Genomic DNA, 20,507 nt, shown 5'->3' on the forward strand with positions numbered 1-20,507 from the left:
ATCATCAAGTCCAAATTGATGAAAAGCTCATTCACACTAGTGATATATTTCCTCCCTGCTTGCTGAAATACTCTAAATGTCTTAGTGGATACCGCCAAAGTTTTTTTGAGACCACCAACTTCTACCGCCTTCCAGACAGCTGCGGTTCATCACATCGTCAAGAGCGGAGTGATGGGCAGTGTGGCCAATGCTTGTAGGATGGTGGGTGTATTTTAATTTTCACGGAGCACTAATGCTGAAGTCACAGGTGAGCTCTTTGGAGTGGCAGGCAAGTGATCAGTGACACGACTGAAACTCTTTTTACATATCATCTTGAGTAACGAACGTCGTATGGGCAGATTGTTGAATGTCGATGTGTATTGGGACCCATATGTTGCCTTCCTTCCAACGTGCTGCTATTGACCAACTGGCCGCATCTTGTGGTGTGCTTCATTAAAGATATAAGTAAGTGCACATCTTACTTTAGGTGCACTACTTATCGGTAAACATCAGTAATGGCTGTCAGTGTTCAAGTCTTTCGCGCAGGATGGTCCCGGCACGGGTCGTTGGCTGCGACGTGGCAGACTGCGAAATTTGTGGTCGCGGATTGACCGGCGGTCCCTCATTGCCCCAGGGGCTCAGGGGGCTCCAATCGGCACAAGAGGTCCTCTGATGGACATTTGCGGGCCAGGATCCCCTGAAATTGCGTCGGGCTACCTCTTTGAGCCCCCTCGTTGGACCCTTGATCGCCGGTCCCAAGAAGTCCTGAGCACTCATGGCGTGTCCCGCCCCCCCCCCTCGCGGCCTGCGCACCCCCTCAACTTACGATGGGCCCATCTCAGGTCTGAAAAGAGCCTATTTCTAGATAAAAAGCATGCCTGTAAATTAAATGATAGGGGCCTAAGGGACTATGTGTATGTCAGACACCAGTAACTCACAGTTGGCTACATAGCCACATAGGCCTAAGGGCCCATTTCCCAAGCAGGGACAAAGCTGAAGCAGGTGATTTACATTGGTCAGATCCTATGGTGCCTAATGGGCATCCTGTGCTGGCAGAAGGCCAGAGTTGGTTAGAGCCAGTGCTCGAGGAGGCCCAAAATGCCTGGAAAACATACCCAGTCTGATGATGAAGGGCTTAATAGGAGGTGTGAGAGCACAAAGGGCTGGTCAGAGTTTTTTTATTCAGGGGCTTTGGTCTGCAAGGTCAGACCTTCAGGTGACTGTCAGAGGGCTCTTTGCACTAATCATGGACACCCTGAATCAATATGGGTCTATATGTCAGTCAGACACCACCTGTGCCACACAGTCCACCCCATATCAGTATGGGCCCTCAGACACACTTCCCCATCAGCTACAAAGTGGCCAGTGATTTTCACTGGTCCCTGCTGGAGTGCCTGACAATGGGTCCTGTGCTTGCAGGGGGCCACAGAGTGACTAAGGGCAGTGCTCAATGAGGCCCAAAGAGGGACCTGGGTGGCCCAGCAGAACAAACTGTCAAAGGCCCTGTGGGAGGGTATAAGAGCCTGAAGGATTGGCTGTAGGTCACATAGGGTCGTGTGCCCATAGGGTTGTGACCTGACATATCAGCAAGAGGTCCTCTCATACCTTTTGAAGAACCCTGAGACAGCGCGGGTGTCTAACTCGGCCAGCGACCGCGAACACCAAGCAGTTGGCTGTCTGCCAGGCTGCACCCTGGGTGCCCGTTGTTCAAACAGGAACAAGACTGGGTCGCGACTCCCATTGATCTGGGTCCCTGAAACAGTGATAAGGGCCCATTTCTCGGTAGGGGGCTTACAGTGCATAACAGAGGATCATGTCTGGGCTAGTGGCCTGTAGTCTGTCGCGGACTTTGAGGAGGTCCGAAGAGGGGTCGGAGTGCCCTCGCAATCAAGGATCAAGGGCCCAATTAGACTCGGACATCCACCCTCACCTGTAGTGTCAAGACCTGAAATATCAGTCAGGGAGCTTTAATTAGGCCACTGTTATTAGGATTTTCTATCTCTATCATAAAGGCCTTTGACACGGAGCCAAACAGTTGGCTCCATATCTGTCTGGGCCCTTAAGACCCATTTCCAAGCTGGAACGAGGCCGGGACCCGCGATTTGCAGTGTTCGGGGTCCCTGATACAATAGGGGCGCTGTTGTCGGTCAAGGGCCACAGTGACAGACAGGGATCGTGTGACGGCAATTGACTGGAGTCGGCCGGGAGCGGTGGATGGAGGGGCCCGAAAAGAGGCCGAAGGCTCTCTTGAGACCAAAGATCGGGGCTTGTTTGTAAGGCTAAACGGCCCAAAAGGCTTACTTTAGGTCACATTAAGGACCCCGCCCGTAGGGCCGCGATCTCAAATGTCAGTAAGAGGGCCTTTTGCATTGACTGGGGACCTCTGAGAGAGCATTCCTCTGTTTCAGCCAGAAATCACCAACACCGAACAGTCGGCTCCGTGTCGGTCTGAGCTCTGAGGGCCCATTTCCGATTTCCAGGGACACGCCGGGCCCGCGATTTTCAGTGGTCGGGGCCCCTGTAACATTGTGGGGCTCTTGTGTCGTTCAGGGGTCCACAATGCCGAACAAGGCATTGTGTGTCGACGAGGGGTCTCGAGCCGGTCAGAGAAAGATGTCCTCAGCGGGGACGGAGACGGGACCCCGAATGACAGAGGCCTCTTCCGTTGGTCGTGGTCTTCTGACAGTGAAAGGAAACATGACAGTTTATAATGCTTGTTTACATTGAGACAATGGAAGGGTCCTGTGCTACAGGGCCCCAGTGCTGAACAGTGGACCCTCCAACACAACTCCAGCATGGTCCATTAATCCGAACTGAGGTCTATGTGCTAATTATTGGACCACCTGCGGCGCTCAGGAAGGCCGTTGCGTCAGCGGGGGTTCCCGCGTTGATCCGGGGTCAGCTGCGGTGTGCACGGGTCAGAAGGCCTCCGCGTCAGGGAAGGGACCAATGTCATATGATCTGTATCCCTTTAATGGCCGCCGGATCGGCCAGTGGATCCCGTTTTGCCAGGGTGGCTGCCGGAAGACACCCCGCGGTGGGACAGAAGTGCCCCTCAGCCCTTGACCGGGGGCAAGATTGCGCCCCCTAGTGTTCTATTCAAGGGGGCTCATTCCCGGAAATAAGGGGCCTCATTAGTGTTGAAAAGAGTGGGTTGATATGAGTTCAAAAACGAACGAGGTAATCCTATGGTGGCCTGAGAACGTTTAGTATTTTGCAGAATCAACTAGGGAAACAAATTATTAAAAGGTTTGAGCCTGCGCGCCCGTAATCTCGGAGGCAGGGGCAACGGTAGCCTTAGTTGCAGTTTCCATAAAACCGAACGGCGTTGGCCGTTGCAAGTAACGCCAGGCGACGGGTGCCTTGCGTGCAAGAGCGACCATTTTGGAACGGACTTCCGAATGTCTCAGAAAACTAATGTGTACCGTTCAAAGGTCAGGCTGGGTATCTTTCTTACAACTTTGAGGTTGTTTCCTTGACAGAAAACAGCTACAGCAACACGAAAAATGAAGATTCTGTCTTTACTCGTCCAGTCCTACCACCAGATTCCAGCACCGCTTCGTCGTGTTGTAAAGGCCAATCCGTTCAATTAATCAATCTAAGAATCGCACGGGTGTAATATACACTCGGCTTCCTTCTTAATGTACGGTTTGAAGTCCCAAATCGTTCCAAGGTACTTGTGTCAAATGTGTCATCATTTTCACCCACGCGTTGGTGGCGGTTTGATATTGAGAGCAGGCCGACGGTACAGGGTTTACGGAGACTGCAACGCCTGGTGTCGAGTTTTTTGCCGAGATTCGCGAGCGTGCATGGTCGAAACTGCGTTACATAATTTGCATCACTTATCAGTTCTGACTGAATGCTAAACTTTCCCATACAAACACGGCTTGGCTATGTTAAGAAAAAGTAGTGATCCATTTCGATCTACACTCGCGGAGTCCTTAATATCTATGTACAGCCCAGGTCAGATTCTGACAAAGCTCCCGAGTTCTTTTGGCTTTGAAAAGTCCACTGGACCACCGTAAAACGAAGGGTGCGGGTGATTTATTTCATACAGTCGTTTACCGCATGATTTTTCACTTGATTGATTAAAACTCAAGCAGAACTGATCTCGCGGTACCTTTTGGCTTCTATTTCAGTTGTAGAAGAGAAAAATAGCATGTAAAAAGCATGCCCTCATAAACAGTTGGGCCATACTCGGTGACATTTGGTTTGGGGGCTTTTACTCTCAAGGGGCCATTGTTAACCCGGTGTCCCTCCTTTGCCAAGGCTCTGGCTGCGCGCCTGTACTGAAAGATAGGGCCCATCAGTTTGGGCGGCCCTTCGTAAAGTCTTTGCCACCCCCCAATCCCAAATTCAGATACGCCGCCTCTGTGGTAAACAGCAACTAATGTGTGGATTGCACACTAAGTATGTGTGTAGAATATTCAGTGTGCCTGAGCTTCATGATCTTAAAATTCCAATGAGATCTGGACATGTCAGAGGCTGGAGAAAAATAGTATGTAAATATTGTGGCCCCCAAAAGCATCACAACTCCTGAAGGCATTGAGGTGTCACAACTATCACGAACCCGCAGAAAGACGAGACCCTCCAATGTCAGGCCACTCATGTAAACGTGAGTGCATGAGTATAAGTCTGTGCTGAGTGTATGGATGCAGTGCGAACATGGGAGCGACAGAGAGCCATCAGGAGACTATGAAAACACCAGTGGTCATAGAAGCACCACTGCCCAATGTGTGCGGGGCCTCATTACCCGCCTGACCAGGTGGCGGCCGCTGCACTCTGTGTATCGCGGCTGATCTCAGCGGCGTCCGCTCCGTGCTGGGACCATGGGGTTCCGTCCATCGGCCGCCCGGTACCGACAAAACAAACGTCAGGCTCGATCTTTGGTCGCCAGCAGGCGTAAGCTCTCGCTTTCTGGGACTTTTTGTAATCGTGCGGTAGATCCAGCGCGTCATGTGGCTAGCAATTTAAGCTTGATATGAGCAGCTGGGAGGTTTTCTGCCCAATGGTGCCTTATTTGACGTCGCTGATAGCAAGTGCCATGTAAAGTGGCTGTGCTCGCCGTGAGGAGGCGTTTTGGCCGCCGTAGAAATACCGTCAGGACGTCATACTGTCAGGGATTGTGGTGGAGATGCGCGCTTGGGCACGCACAGGCATGGTCGAGTTTTCCGGTCCTCCAGGCGGGAAAATGGGACGTCTCCGCCGGTTTTTGAGGACGGCTGGACGCATGTCAGAGCTGCACTCATAATCCTCACTGCCGGGACGAGCGTTCGCTGCCGCCGTCTGGCGACTCGACCCCCGCTGCCGTGGGACGGTTCGCTCTCGCGGCTCCGGTCCGGCTTGCACCAGCTGCGCGTGGCACACGGCTATCGTTGCCGCCTGGCACGCCTTTGCCACCGATGCCGCGCGCCTGTGCGCCCGCTCCGCCCGGCCCGCCCTCGCTAACGTCAGCGCGCCTGCCCCAGTGCTGCATGGCACGCCGTTGTCAGCGCCGGTGGCTTCCTGGCCGCCGCCAATAGCCTGATCCTCGCCCTCTCGACTCTACGCGGTCGAGAGGACCTTATGACCTTATGAAGAAAGACCTTATGCCTCTCGTTAATGGCTCACAGCGTGAGCTTTGGACGAGGCTTCAGCGGGACGCGGGCTATGGCGATGTATAGACCGACACCACAGCGGGGCCTCCCCGTGGGCTGCGGCGGCTGTGGCACGCGGACGGGCCGGTCTCGCGGCTGCACCAGTCTCGGCGGCGACGGCGCCTGACGGCGTCACCTAAGCCCGTGCCAGCGATAGCCTCTAGCCGGGCCTTCCCGTACAGCTTAAAATGCGGGCGAGGCGGTTTTATAAGAATCGCTGCTCGAGGAACGATCATTGTCCGAGAAACCCCAGCGGTCGCGACGCGGCCTGTTATGGTTAACATTTAAGCTCACTCAAGACTGTAAACATCGCAAAACTGACGTCATACTGGTCTGACGGCGATGGTAAACCCCATGCAATAAAGCTTTTCGTGATATTGGTTCGTCCGCAGTGGTAAGTTTTATAGACGCGACCGCCACAATACTAAGAACGAGCCTGCAGTGTACAGTCCAGGGTCTACAGCACACTGGCACCCGCCGCGACCGAGAAGGCAGGTGCTTTCACAGCGGATTACAAGAGATCACGAGATCGGAAGTGTAGCAAACCCGCGTATTGTTGTGAAACAACAAATCTACAAAGAACTGCAATCGTCTTCAAATATTCTTTTACCGCTTCACGTTAGGATGCCGCAGTTCTTCGTTTAATCCAATCGAATCCCAAACTGTAAACGGTGCGCGAATCAATGTAAATGTCGCGTTTAACAGATCGGAAACACCCCGCAGTTTTACGATACTATACAGAGGAAGTTGAATCGAGTGCTGCGATACGTTCCATTGCAGTGTGGTGTTGCAGCATTGAGCGTTTGAAGGCAGGGTGGCGGTAGCGTCAGAGAAGTGCTCGGAACAAGGTTGCCGAACCCACTGATTCTGTTCCGCACCCGTCGGCGCCAGAGCATCCGTTTCGCCCATGCGACGGTAGTGTGTGACGATGTTCACGATGATTAGCTCATGTTACTTTTCTTTGATGTCTTGTTGACGTCGTTACTGCTGGCGCAGGCGTGATTGCAATGGCTGGCCGTCCCACTTGCAGCTTGAGTCATTACATGCGATTGTTGCATGGCCTTGTAATCTATAAGTTCTATTTAATGACGCGACATGCCATCATGATGTGTTTTTAAAGATATGTACAGATTTGTAGTGAGTTTGAAAATGAAAGAATGTTGTTAGATGATATTCATACATTCAATCGGCATTTTCTTACTTTGACGACACCATTTCACGGTGGCAAAACGTGGCGACCGGTGGTGCGTATTAGAATTAAATGTGACCTTACCGGGGGCTTAGAATTTAGATGCTGTTTGCGCTGCTGGGCTTGAAATTTTCGCGCTGAAGATTCCTGCCGCGCAGCTGTTGATTGTTCCTCGCGCGCGCGCTGAAGTTTCTTGAGCCGCGCAGCGTTGATTGTTCTTTGGCGTGCGCGCTGAAGTTGCTTGAGCCGCGCAGCTGTTGATTGTTCCTCGCGCGCGCGCTGAAGTTTCTTGAGCCGCGCAGCGTTGATTGTTGTTTGGCGCGCGCGCTGAAGTTTCTTGAGCCGCGCAGCTGTTGGTTGTTCCTGCTGCGTTGTGTCCTTTGATCGAGGTATAACAAAGAACCCACACTCTATTTTTCCTGTTGCAGTATGCCCCGTGATCGAAGTAGACCAAAGGACTCGCACTTCTTTCCCTGAAGAACACACTACATAATTAGCCTGATAAGCACTACTATACTCTGAGCAGGCGACTGACGACTGAGGGGAACCAGAGTTTTCTTCTTTATTTATCCGTCTGTTCATAGCCCTATTTCAGTGTTAAATGGGACATAGTCGGATAAAGTGTCAATATGTCATTGGCTTGGATCTAAAGGTTTTGGAAAGTACCGCACATCATCTGGCCGGACAGGTTCTGTCCACATGCTCTGTATTGGGCTGCTGTCCCAAATTGTAGAACTACTGAATACTGAACTGTAAACAACGTAGTAGTGACTTTAGCGCCAATTTATGAAATATATTCGTTTGTTGTTTTCGCGTGTGCATGACGCTTTCTCGGCTCCACCTCGCCTCGTGCCCCGTCGCTGCTGGGGTGCCAGTGGTGAATTCGAGTTCACTCGATGACAATCTCCAAACACGCGCGTACACGAACTCTATCGATGTTTACATCGTAGAGACTGCAAAACACGCCACGGCAGAGACATCACTAGCTGGGAAATGCCGGACGCTGGGATGGCGCCTTGCGCCGCGCTCGCTGCTACACTGGTCTCTCACCCCGCGCGCGTGCTCCCCATGTGTCGTCTATGTGGTCTCATACCCCGCGCGCCTGCTCCCCATGTGTCGTCTATGTGGTCTCATACCCCGCGCGCCTGCTCCCCATGTGTCGTCTATGTGGTCTCATACCCCGCGCGCGCGCTCCTCATATGTCGTCTATGTGGTCTCACACCCCACACACGTGCTCCTCATGTGTCTTTTATGTGGCCTCATACCCAGTGCGCGTGGTATCCATATGTCGTCTGTGTGGTCTTATACCCCGTGCGCTTGCTGCCCATCTGTCGTCTATTCATGTGCTGTGGGTAGATGTAATGGGCCTCCTTAAGGCTGTTTGTGATACACGCTGTGTTGTTTGTTGTCATGGTCATCGGCAGCTAATCTCTTGGCGTCCTTTGTCAGTTTCCCGGGACTGCCGTCAGTTCCAGCGGTATGACGGGTAGAGGAGTCTTGCTGACTCGCTGCGCGTACTTCACAGGAACGATGCGCCTACTCGCCATCGTGATCCTCCTGTTCTCCGCCACGGCGGCCACGGACGACGACGACGAGGATGACATCGTCGACCTGTACGCAAAGGACGACGCCGTCGTGCACATGGACCACACCAACTTCGACAGCCTGCTGTACGGCAAGCAGCACGTCTGGGTGGTGGAGTTCTACAACAGCTGGTGCGGCCACTGCCAGCTGTACGCGCCCACCTGGCACCGCGTGGCCCAGCAGACGGCCAGTGAGTGGCAGCCACGCTCTCCGCGGCGGCGGAACGGGTCCGGCCCCCGGCTGGACGACCAGGCCCCTCCGCAGCGGCTTCACCGGTCTGGCGCTTGACCATGGGCGTGGCCGGTGCCGGCATCGCACGCTGCCGAGTCGAGCCGTGCGGTCTTCCCGTAGTCGTCGGACTGTTACATCCGTGTAGGTCTGGGGGATGCTGCTTTCACACGCATTGCTTTTGTTGTGTTTTGTTTATCAGGTCGTCTGCACTGTCGTTTTGTGCATTATCCACGTCTCTAGGAGGGATGATGTTTGAGTCATGCGATCCAAAAATGCTGCATTTTGATTGGTTTTAATGGAGAGAAAAGTGAATGGTCCAAATAGTGTTTTCTTTATTGTGAAGTGGTTTTTCGTAGTGCAGGCAGGTGCCCATTAACGTTAGTATTTTTGGTGGTGCCTTGTTCTTTTCAACCATGTGTTTTCTTTCAGAAGCAACCTTGGTTTCCACCTGTGCTCATTAGCTTGTCTGCTTGTTTATAGAATGGGACCGCGTGGTGAAAGTAGGAGCCATCAACTGCGCGCGTTCTGAGAACCTGGCCCTCTGTCGGAACTTCGATATCGGAGGCTACCCCTGGATCAAAATGTTTAAGCCTCTAGCGAAGGAAGGTGATATTGGCAAGATGAAGAAGCACAAACCCCTGGAGGAGATGCTGGACGTGATCGTTGACTATGTGACTGAAGTGCAAAGTGCTAGTCATCCTCCGCTCTGGCCCAACCTGGCGCCTTTCCAGTAAGTAACAGTCTGGATCCGTCGTCTAATGCAATGCGTGTTCCGTGACGTTTTAGATGATGACTTGAGTCAGCTGCCGGCCGCGCTGTGGTGCACCGCTCGGGTGCAGCATCGCACCACGTGTATGTTGGGAGTGGCCCGTGTGAGACCAGGTGCTGGGACGAGCACCCGCTCCTGTAACCGCGAGCTCGGCTGACAGCGTGACGGCTGAGTCGAGTCGGTGGTGCCGCTGTGCTCTGGTGCCTCCGCTGACTCGCAGTGTTCGACTCGCGTGAGAGTCCCGACGACTCGGGATCAGCTCGTCGCCCGGCGACTTCGCAGTCGCGCGCGCGCTGACCGCCCCTCCTTCGGCAGGGGCTCACTCTCGGACATCATCGGCTCGCCGCAGCCAGTGCACGCGATCGTGCTGGACAAATCCGCCGAGAGCCACGTCGGCCGCCAGCTGATCCTCGACCTGAGCAGCCAGGAGCAGCGGCTAAAGCTGGTGCGCGTGCTTCAGCCGCCAGCTGGCTTGACGCTGAAAGAGACGGCGCGCCCTCTGCTGGTGACTTACCGGCGAGGCGCGCGCGAAGTGCTCGCCTCGCATGACGGCCTGCCGCCGCGCCGCGTGTTCGGCGACGCGCTGCGCCGCATGCTCGGCCTGGCCGCCGAGGAGGTGCCGGCCAACGGCACCGTGTCCACCGCCGACCCGGTGGGTCGGCCGGCGCCGCTCGCCGCCGACGACGGCGTCTTCATGGTCGACCTGGAGAACACCGTCGGCTACGCGCTGCAGCATGAGGTTGTGGGCCGCAAGCTGATCGCCGGCGAGCAGTTGGCGGCGTTACGCGAGTTCGTGCAGCTGCTGGTGACGCACCTGCCCGGCCGGCGGTCGGTGATGCAGGCTCTGACGGGCGTCAGCGCCCTGCTGAAGGGCCGCCAGCAGATCAGCGGCGAGGACCTGCAGCAACATTTGGCGGCGGCCGAGCACCGGCTGCCGGCGCACCGGCCGTGGCGCGGCTGCCGCGGCTCGCAGCCCCAGTTCCGCGGCTACCCGTGCGGTCTCTGGTCGCTGTTCCACACGCTGACGGTGCATGCGCACCAGCAGGACCCGGCCGCCGCCAGCGTACTGCCCGCCATACACGGCTACGTCAAGCACTTCTTCAGCTGCGCTCACTGCTCGCAGGTGAGTGGGGCGCCCTGCTCCTCCTGAGTGGCGCGACGGTGTGGCGTGGTCGTGCTCCCGAGTCATCTTTTGAAAATGTGCTTTTTGAAACACACGTATTTAAGTGGGGCTGGCTGTGTATTGCTTAGTCATCCAGGAGGTTGCATGCACGGTATAGCTTTACCCGAAATTTCACAGATCGGCCAGTCCAAACGGACACCGGAATTTGTTTACTGTGCACTGATTAATACTGGGCTGCGCCTGCAGTTCCCAGCGTGGTCAGGAGTGTTGTCGTCTGTGACGTGTTACATGTGCCGAGCGAGTCGGACTGTGCCGTGTCCCGCTCGCCGTGCACCCGCCGTTCGGTGGTTAGCCCCGACGCCCGGCCGTTGCAGCACTTCCAGGAGATGGCCGCGCACGACGGCCTGTTTAATGTGACGCGCGCCGACCGCGCGGCCGTCTGGCTGTGGACGGCGCACAACAAGGTCAACAAGCGACTGGCCGGCGACGCCACCGAAGACCCTCGCCACCCGAAGTTGCAGTTCCCGACCAGGAAGCAGTGCCAGGCCTGCTTCAGCGGCGACGAGTACTATCCGGCCATCGTGCTCTCCTTCCTCGGCAGCTTCTACGGCCAGGACGTGATCCAGCTGGACGGGCTGTCGACGAACGCGCCGGTGGCGGCGTCGGCGTCGGCGGACGCCGCGGCAGCACGGGTAAATAAGTCGGCGGGCGCGGCGCCCGTCAGCCTGGCAGGTCTCTATCTGCTGCACCACCACGTCACGGAGATGAAACTGTGACACGGCACCTGCCGTGTGGGGGCAGACGGCCAGTGGAACTGTCAGGAAAACAGGTTACAGCAGATCACGTTTGAAGGCCAAATTTACTCGCTGATGACATTGTGGCCCGCTCCGATCATCCTTCATGGACTCTGACATCTGACGTACAGCATTTGAACCGTTGAAAGCGCGAAATAAATTGTATCCAGTAAGCTCATGTTGTTTGCGAGGCCCGGTACAAACCGATGGGGACTTAACACTGCGCACATTCCGCCAAACGCCGATGCTTATAGAGCCAGTCCGGTTTGCAGAGCGCGAGGGCATTACGACAGCAGCCCCACACATGCTCTGACACTTGTCATCGTGGACGATGGTAGGGGTTTTTGTCGCCTTGGACACCGGTCTGTTTCTGAAGTAGGCGCGCTCTCTGATGCTCCATGCGGTATTCGTTGAATCATTCGGGCGTCATTGCCAGCTGACGTCGCCGCTTTGACGCAACCTCTGCTGATTACCAAGGTGCCAGCTGGCGGCCAGCGCACCCTTCGACTGACGCTGCGCTGCCGACCGTTGGGATTGGTTTGGATCTGCACCGCACTGCTGTCGTCTGAGCGAGCTGTGTGTATGTCATTGGGGCTTTGTGACACATTCAGGTGCTGAGGCTGCGTGACACTGCATGCCTCTCACCCGGACTGGAAGGACGGGCACCGAACCGGGGAATGTGGGAATTGAATCTCTTGCCTCTGGTTTCTCAGACGCCCAGCTCGAAGGGAATGTTCCACGTGTGGAGATACGGAGGCAAGCATCGCATATGATGAAATAAGCTCACATAACTAACGGTGTGTTTCTAAGTGGAATGGGCTGTTGTAGACAACATAATTTTGCTACTTAGTAAATGTACTCCTCCGTATGTCATTGTTTGATGCGTACCTTGCAAAGCATTGATTGAGAGCTAATTTATAGCCGCTATATCTGGAAATTCTGCCCACAAACGCCAGAGGTGAACGACCCGACAATTATATTTTGCTTGGCTTTGATCGCCACATGACCAATGGAATGACAGGATTTGAATGCCGTTATGGCGTCATGGGTATCTGAGCGACCTTGAAGTTGTCTGCAAGAAATATTGTGCACATCTTTGCAGGGATGTGGCTCAGAAACTAGACAGGTTTAGACCATAAGAAGGGCAGGGCTATAAACTGCACTGAATGATCTTCAAGATGACTACTCCAGTTGAAAACCCCATACAAATGTGGAACACTCCCTTTAACGACAACACTTTGGATGCCCCACCAAGACAATCGCTGTCCCATCCTATCATGACTTATCGTCAGGGTAAATAAATGACGAGCTGGAAATTAAGCACAAGAAACAATCGTGTGTCTCAGAAATGATTTCGATCAAGTCAGTAGCCTAAACTTTCCTATTGCGTTTAATTTTTTTTTTTTAGCTGTCCACTGCGCTGCAGGAGTGCCACAGTCAATCGTCCCGCAAAGAGCACTGCGATCCTATCCTCGTGGCACCTCTACGACGCGTGCATGCCGATACCAGGCATGTACTAGGTGTGCTGGCTCCACTCCTCACTTTATGTTGGCCCCACCGCATGCTGACCACAAACCGCGCAGTGGCCACAAATCGCGCACTGGCGGAAACCCGTACACCGACTACAAACCGCGCTCAGACCACAAACCGTGCACTGGTCACAAAGTGTGCTTTGTGCGGTACACGGGGGTTTGCTGTGTGCGCATGCCGGTATCGCCAGGCGCGAACGTTGACCGCGATTACCATGCCCGTGCCGATGGGGTCGGTTGAAGTCTCCGTGCGTGTACGTTGGCGGAGTGCCATGCGGGGCAGGGCACTGCGTGTACAGCTGCGTGTGTGTGTTTGTGCTGGCGGAGTGAGGCGCGGGTGTGTGCTGAGCTGGCCATCCGTGTGTTCGCCAGCCGCCGGACGCCGTCGTGGAGGAGAAGAGCCGGAACCGAGTGGAGGCGGTGGCCCGCCGCGTGCATCAGAGTCGGCTGGCGGGCCTGCGCATCGTGCCGGCGCCACCCGGCCAGATCACCAGCGGCGACGTCAACCTCTGTGTCATGCTCTGGACCTTCAGCTTCCTTACACTTGTCCTTGCCTTCTTCCTGTTTAGGATGAAGAGGCGGTACAAGCGCAAATATTCCAACGCCTACGGGCCGTTTTCGTAACGCAGCCGGTTAGGAGTTTGTTTTTGTGTGGAGCAGTTGTATTTAATAGGGTAATGACTCGACCAGAGTGGGGCGTGGTCTTACCTGATGACCAGATGCCATAAAAGGTGTTATGCTTGCGTGGGTTGGTGCTCCGTTTCCATCTATTTTTATACTGTTGGTGCGAACGCCTCCCAACGATCGCCTTTCATTGCCAGTCAGACGTCTGGGTGGCATCCAAACACTCTGTGGGTGGAGCGCGCCCCGCCCACACCATCCGTCGACACAGAGCCACGCCTCCCACAGTCCTGCACCGTCCGCCCCTACCCGGCCTGGCTGCGGACCAGGCCAGTCTTGTCGGAGTGCTATCTAGCTCGCCAAGGTCGGTCCCATACTGGGTACTGCTGGACTTGTGTTAGTGCTCGGAAGACTCGCGTTTACGGCATGTTTTGGTGGCAGTGGCTGTGAGGCAGCTATGCTCGGTGCAAGGCCGACCGGGCAGATGGCAACATGCACATTCCGTCAGATCTGAGCGGCTGACCCTGCTGATCTAAGCCAGATTGCGTGTGGCAATTATTTGTGGTGAGTTTCTGTCTAAACAACTCATTTCGCCCGTGTATGTAGTTATGCACAGGCCAGGCATTATCAAATATTGTTGAGGAGGCGTTGCTGTTCGTAAATTTTCTATTTTGCAAGCATTGAGGTGGTTGGCTGGATGAATTGTGATGAACCAGAAAGACTTCACCTTGCTGTACTGCCGTTGTTGGTAGATTATGGATTGCTGCGTTGGGAGGTGCAGCCGAGGGTATTCTGTTTTGCCCTGGGCTGCTCCCAGGTCCTTGATGCAGCTCTGGATTGTCTCTGTTATAAGTACAGGTAAAGTTTGTGATATTAAATGATCGGTGTTGGACTTCGTTGGATAGTTTTATTGTGCAGCTTGGAGGACGAGCTGTGCATACATTTTCTGTCGGTGGTTTTATCTTTTGGGGCACACGTCAGTTGTTTCCTATGGCGCTATCCTAATAAATGAATTGCCGTGACCTGACTTGGCTCTTTTCAAATGGAACTTCGTATGGAGTGATTGTTCGTCCGCTGCGGTGTTAACGCAATGTTCATCGCTTAACGGTGTTGAAAACGCGATGGCAATGAGAGTTATCAATCTGGGGAACACCGGGCGCACGTCGTGTGGCGCGAGAAAAATACTCTCGTTCATAACGTAAGTGAGACCTGAGGCGTTATTTGCCGTCTCTCCACAACCTTCCCGTTTGCGGCGTGATGGCCGGTGGACGCGCGTAGCCTTGCTCTGGTGCTTTGTTAGCTTTCTGTCGCTTGGGGCAGCGTGATGGTGGTTTTACTGTTGGGACTCCATCGCTCATTGCCCTGGTAGCTTTCATTGCTTCTTGTCGTAGCTTTGGCTTCAAAAGAGTGGTTTGCGTAAGCGCCCTCAGAGTTGAGTACTCCCGCCACGACTAAGGCTCCGCATCTTCCGGTCACCAGGAAGTGCTGTCATCTGCCAACTGCTGTAAGAAACGGCTGACGGGGAACTGAGCAGGGTTTCTGCTCAGAAGTTTCAAGTGTGTTAGTGCTGTGTTGTTAAGTTTTAAGCCATTCTAATAACTAGTTTGTACGAGTAATTTAAGGTTGAGGTTGAGGTCGGAAAGCCAAGCGTTAAGGGATGTCTTCTCCCTCCGGCGAGGGGCTTGTTTGCCTCCCTCCACCTCTCGCTCGGTGGGGCCGAGCTTTGAGTTGGTTCGAAACGTGGATGGGGGAAGTTTTCGAACAGCGAATCCCTTCACCATCCGCGGTGAGCTAGAATTGCACCCTGGCGAAATGGAAGATGCGAAACCGCTCCAGTCAGGAGCCCTCCTAGTGAGGGTGTTTACTGAACACCAGGCCAAGGCCCTGCTGAAATTAAACAAGTTCATGGAGCGGGATGTAACGGTCACTATCGCAGACCGCCTAAATACCATTCAGGCAGTTGTGTACAGCCCGAAACTAACCGAGCTGTCAGAAGAAGAGCTGCTGGGGGAGCTGACTGAGCAGGGTGTGTGTGAGGTTGTGCACCTGCCCTCCCGCCGTCCCGGCATGGGCCCCCCTCCACTGGTCCGACTGCGGTTCAAAGGGCTTAAGCTCCCGCGGGCCATCTGCTGCGGGTACCATGTGGTCCCGGCTAAGTCCCCCCCCCCCCCCCAGCAACGCCGCACGTGTCAACGGTTCAGCCACACTGACCGGACCTGCCGGGTTGCACATCCAACCTGCGGCCGCTGCGCGGACTCCCACTAGACGCGGGAGTGTGGCACCGGAAACTTGCGATGCGCCTCATTCAAAGGCCCACACGCAGCTTGGGACCGCCGTGCCTGTCCCACCTGGGACATGCAACGTGAAGTGCTGAGGGAGCGCCAGCAGCAGGCGGCGGCAGCGGCCCTTGCACCCGCTCAACGAGAGGTCCACTCGCAGGAGTGGCCCACACCACAGGAGGCGTACCCTCGCCCTCGCCATTCCCCACTGGCACAAGCTCCACAGCGTCGCCCCCTCCCCCCTCCGCGTCCTCTTGAGGAGCCTGAGATACTGAGCGAGCACCACGCCACGGCACAGCGCTCCCTTCAGCGCGCCGCACCTCCTCAAATCAACCACGTCTGGTGCGGGAGCCCGCGCCGACCGATCCAGTTGAGGTTAACCCGGTGGTTGTGAGCCTCCCTGAGGAGGGGCCCGCCCCACCCGACCCAGAGAGCCTCTCTCACACCAAGTGCGTCAGTGTTGCCCCCCCCCCCCCCTCCCCACCCGTACCGGCGTCCCAGGGAGCCCCGTCTGATCCTCGGCCGCCGGGCTGTTGACACCGGCCCCCGGGTCAGACCCTCGCTCGATCATCTAGCCCGACGCGTTACGCGCTCCTGCCGTCTCTCCCCTCGATCTTTCCCACCGTCGCTCCGATGGATGGTCTCCCTCCCCTTCCTAAATGAATCCCCAATTCGGTGAACTCTTGCTGCAATGGAATACAAGGTCTCTGGCATCCCATTGGGGAGAATTAAAAGAATATATGATACAAAAACGATTGATAGCCGCCGTTCAACTGGCCTTTTTAACCACTCGGATTCCTTTAATTGCAATCGTAATATCAACGGTTACTGCCTCTATGCAAATACCGCAAACGAAACCCCGCACCGAGGCCGCTTGGCTTTGTTTGTCTTCAATAACCTGTAGCATCGTCAGGTTCATTTGAATAACCACTTCAATTTAGGTGCAATCAAGGTACAATTAGTACAGTTGGATCTTACTCTTCTTCTATGTGCCTTAGCTCCACTAATCCTGTCTCTTCAGCTGATCTCTCCTCCCTGCCAACGCAAATTCCCTCGCTGTGTCTGCTTCTCGGGGACATGAAAGCCCCCCCCCCCCCACACACACAGCGCGCATGGGGTTGTAACGCCACACAAGTAAGAGAGCTACCCTCGCACAGACTCATGGACACTCACGACCCCATATGCATCAACGAACTAACACCTAAGTCGAGTCACCTGCTTTCACCTTTTCAGAATGGTTCCCGTCCCGGCCGCTCCACGGCGGATGGCCTAGTTCACATCATCGATTCAATTCAGCTCGGATTTCAGACTAAACGTAGTACGGCAGCACTCTTCGTGGATTTAAAGGCCGCTTTCGATAGAGTAAATAAAAAAGCTCTCTTCATTAAGTTGCATGACATCGGAGTTCGCGGCCGTCTCGCTGATTTCATTAGACACTTTGTAAATGATAGGACACGTCCTGTGCATTTTGGAAATACTTATTCTTCTCCAACGGCGCAGAATCACGGCCTTCCGCAGAGCAGTGTCTTATTTCAAACCCTTTTTCTCGTGATTCTAAGTGGTGTTTTCAATAACATTGATAACATTTCTTTTCGCTTCCATTACTCTCTATATGCGGATCATCTAGCGATGTGGTACACGCATGCTAATGTCGATCAGGCAACGCATTATATTCAACTAGCTGCAGAGGACATCCACACGCGGTGCACGCGGTGGGGACTACAGATTTCCCCAGCAGTCAGCAACAATTCTCTTCTCTAGACGAAATAACGTACAGCCTGCAGTCTCCCGAAACTTTGGCGGTGAAATAATCTCTTGTCGACAGTTTTAAATACTTGGACGTAGCGCTAGATCGTCGTCTTATGTTCAATGCTCACTTTGCCGACCTCAAGCCACGTTGTGCCAAGCGATTCAACATAGCAAAATGCATTGCAGAATGGAAGTGGGGTGCCGACAGACGCACTCTCCTCCGCCTCTACACCTCCATGATATGCCCGACCTTGGACTAAAAGTCTTTCTTTTTTATATTTCTTCCGAAAAATAGAAATCCTAGGAACCATCCAGAATACTGGTCTCCGCATACTGACAGGTGCATTTCAGACCTCCCCGGTCCGAAATCTGCTCGCGGACACGAATATCCCCTCCCTATCACACCGGGAAACATTGCAACTTCTCAGATTTCACGCACGCGCCGCAGGGCACGTTGGCAAACCCACATTCAATACCCTCGCACACCTCCGCCCCAACCGCACAGTTACCAACGTGGAGCCCCAGTACCCAACCATCAGCACCCGCATTATCCGAGCGCAACGTGCGCTTAATCTCCAGGGCATTCCCTGCAGGCCAATGCCCAGTCCCCGACCCTTTTGGGACGACCTTGTACTAAACGTGATATCTCTGTTCAAGCAAACAAAAACAAAAAAGCATGTCCGAAGCCAAAGCGCGTGCACTCTTCGCTAAGTTCAAAGAGGAACACGACCAATACACATTTATATACACTGATGACTCCCGGCGTGAAGGCCGCACAGGGGCCGCGTACATTCATCATTATCATCATAAATACAACCGCTTGTCAAATTACAACGCCGTGTATACAGCTGAGCTAACAGCAATCCTGTCAGCCCTGCTGCAAATCAAGAAGAGTAACATACAAAGGGCTGCCGTACGCGCAGACTCCCATTCGTCGCCACAAGCCCTCATGACACTCCATAATACATCCCATCCAATTACAAACGGTATGCGTCGAACGCTCTGCTCTCTGCCTCAACAAACTGACGTAATATTTCTCTGGATACCTGGACACTCAGATATTCATGGAAATAACATCGCTGACGAGACAACAAAACTAAGTCTGATGTTACCAAAACGCAATCATCTTCCATCTTCCTTCCTTTCATTGTCCCGTTTCCGATATTCTTGGAGTCATCAATTTACATTTTCGTTTGCTTTTCCAATCCGATTGAGATGAACGCGCTCATTACCAACTTCATTCAATCAAACCCATACTTCAGTACTGGCCGGCAATTAACCAAGACAATCGCCACAAGGAAGTGCTACTTGCCAGACTTCGTATCGGTCGCACCAAAATCACCCACTACCACCTTTTCCAGCGCACTCCTCCTCCGTTATGTCATCGTTGCGACATCCAATTCACGATGAATCATTTCCGGCTCGTGTGCCTGGTGTATCAGCAGCAAGACAACCGCTCATCAGTTACAGCCGGTACGTCAGCTGACGGTCCCGCGCCTGGAGCTACAGTCCGCCGCCATGGCGGTTCGCCTCGGAGGCCTCATCAGAAGAGAGCACGATGTCATCATCGAACCGACTCACCACTGGTCAGACTCGTCCACTGTGCTGAGCTGGATCAGAAGCGAGAGTAGGTGCTACCACACGTTTGTGGCGAATCGTGTGGCGGAGATGCAAGACTCATCCAATGTCAACGACTGGCGCCACGTGCCGGGGTCGATGAACCCCGCCGACATCGTGTCCAGGGGCTGCAGTACGTCAGAGCTCTGCGAAAGCGAATGTGACTGGTTGCAAGGACCCGGCTTCTTGTCGCTGCCTCCAGAGGCATGGCCGGCTGAGCCTTCGAACGACATCCAACAAGAGGACTCCACGGAAGAAAAGGTCGCGACAGTGACCGCGGTGACCCAGCCTGACTCGGTCATCCAACCAGCCAAGTTCTCGTCCTGGTTGAAGCTCCTCCGGGTGACGGCATGGGCTCGACGGTTCTGCAAGAACTGCAAGGTTGCAAAAGACGACAGAAGCTTCGGCCCGTTGTCGGTGACTGAGCTTCGCGGTGCCGAGGCGGTCTGCCTTCGACGGGCCCAGGCAGACGAATTTCCCGCTGAGCTGGACGCCCTGAGGCAAAAGGTTGCACTGTTACGTCGCAGCAGGCTGCTGCCGCTCTGTCCGTACCTGGACACGGATGGACTCATCAGAGTTGGAGGACGGCTGCGACACGCCAAGATCACGTACGAAAATCGCCATCAGGCGTTGCTGCCTCCAAGCCATGACGTCACTCGCCTGGTCATCACGGACAGGCACCAGCGCCTGGCGCACAGCGGACCAGATCACGTTCTGTGTTCCCTTCGTGAGCGATTCTGGATCCTGCGCGGTAGAGCGGCCGTAAAAAAGTGGACAGCCCCTTGCTGGCTCTGCAGGAAAGGACGGGCGACGCCGAACCCGCCAGTGATGGCTGACCTGCCAGCAAGTAGAGTAGACCCACGCGGGCCGCCGTTCTCTGCAGTTGGCCTTGAATTCCTCGGCCCGATCGTGGTGAGGAAGATGAGGAAGACCGATAAGAGATACGGCTGCATATTAACCTGCATGGTGACGCGTTCGGTACACATCGAAGTCGCACACTCACTCGACACTGACAGCTCCATCATGGCGCTCAGGCGCATGATCGCCAGACGGGGCCGTCCTCAGCAGATATTCAGCGACAACGGCACCAACCTGAAGGCGGGAGAGCGTGAGCTCCGCAAATGCTTGCCAGAACTCAATCAAAACCGAATCGCTGACGACATGAAACAAGAGGATATCGATTGGCGATTCAACCCGCCTGCCTCTCCACACTTCGGTGGCGTCTGGGAACGGGTGGTACGCTCTGCCAAGCGCGCACTCATGGCAATCATCGGTCACAACACGGTCACCGGCGAAATGCTGCTGACCGTCATGGCTGAAGTCGAGGTTCTGCTGAACAGTCGACCTCTCACTCACGTCAGCGCCGACCCAAACGGCCTGCAGGCGCTGACCCCTAATCACTTCCTG

At 54.6% G+C, this 20,507-nt stretch overlaps 1 protein-coding gene across 1 annotated transcript; it reads left to right on the forward strand.

Annotated features, from left to right (window-relative positions):
• The first annotated feature begins 153 nt into the window (after positions 1 to 153).
• On the forward strand, positions 154 to 14,482 carry LOC119100790 (sulfhydryl oxidase 2). Its single transcript, XM_037223926.1, has 6 exons — positions 154 to 247; positions 8,330 to 8,578; positions 9,100 to 9,349; positions 9,704 to 10,511; positions 10,886 to 11,203; positions 13,207 to 14,482. The coding sequence occupies exons 2-6, from the start codon at positions 8,335 to 8,337 to the stop codon at positions 13,456 to 13,458; spliced, it is 1,872 nt and encodes a 623-aa protein (XP_037079821.1). The 5' UTR covers positions 154 to 247; positions 8,330 to 8,334; the 3' UTR covers positions 13,459 to 14,482.
• The last annotated feature ends 6,025 nt before the right edge of the window (positions 14,483 to 20,507 follow it).

The sequence above is a fragment of the Pollicipes pollicipes genome, unplaced genomic scaffold, assembly GCF_011947565.3.
Source record: "Pollicipes pollicipes isolate AB1234 unplaced genomic scaffold, Ppol_2.1 Scaffold_4881;HRSCAF=5763_pilon_pilon_pilon, whole genome shotgun sequence".
NCBI lineage: Eukaryota > Metazoa > Arthropoda > Thecostraca > Pollicipedomorpha > Pollicipedidae > Pollicipes > Pollicipes pollicipes.

Coding starts and splice junctions, on each gene's coding strand:
- LOC119100790 (XM_037223926.1), top strand. CDS start 8,335: ATGCGCCTACTCGCCATCGTGATCCTCCTGTTCTCCGCCACGGCGGCC. Junction 9,350..9,703: donor CCCAACCTGGCGCCTTTCCA/GTAAGTAACAGT, acceptor CTCCTTCGGCAG/GGGCTCACTCTCGGACATCA. Junction 10,512..10,885: donor GCTGCGCTCACTGCTCGCAG/GTGAGTGGGGCG, acceptor CGGCCGTTGCAG/CACTTCCAGGAGATGGCCGC.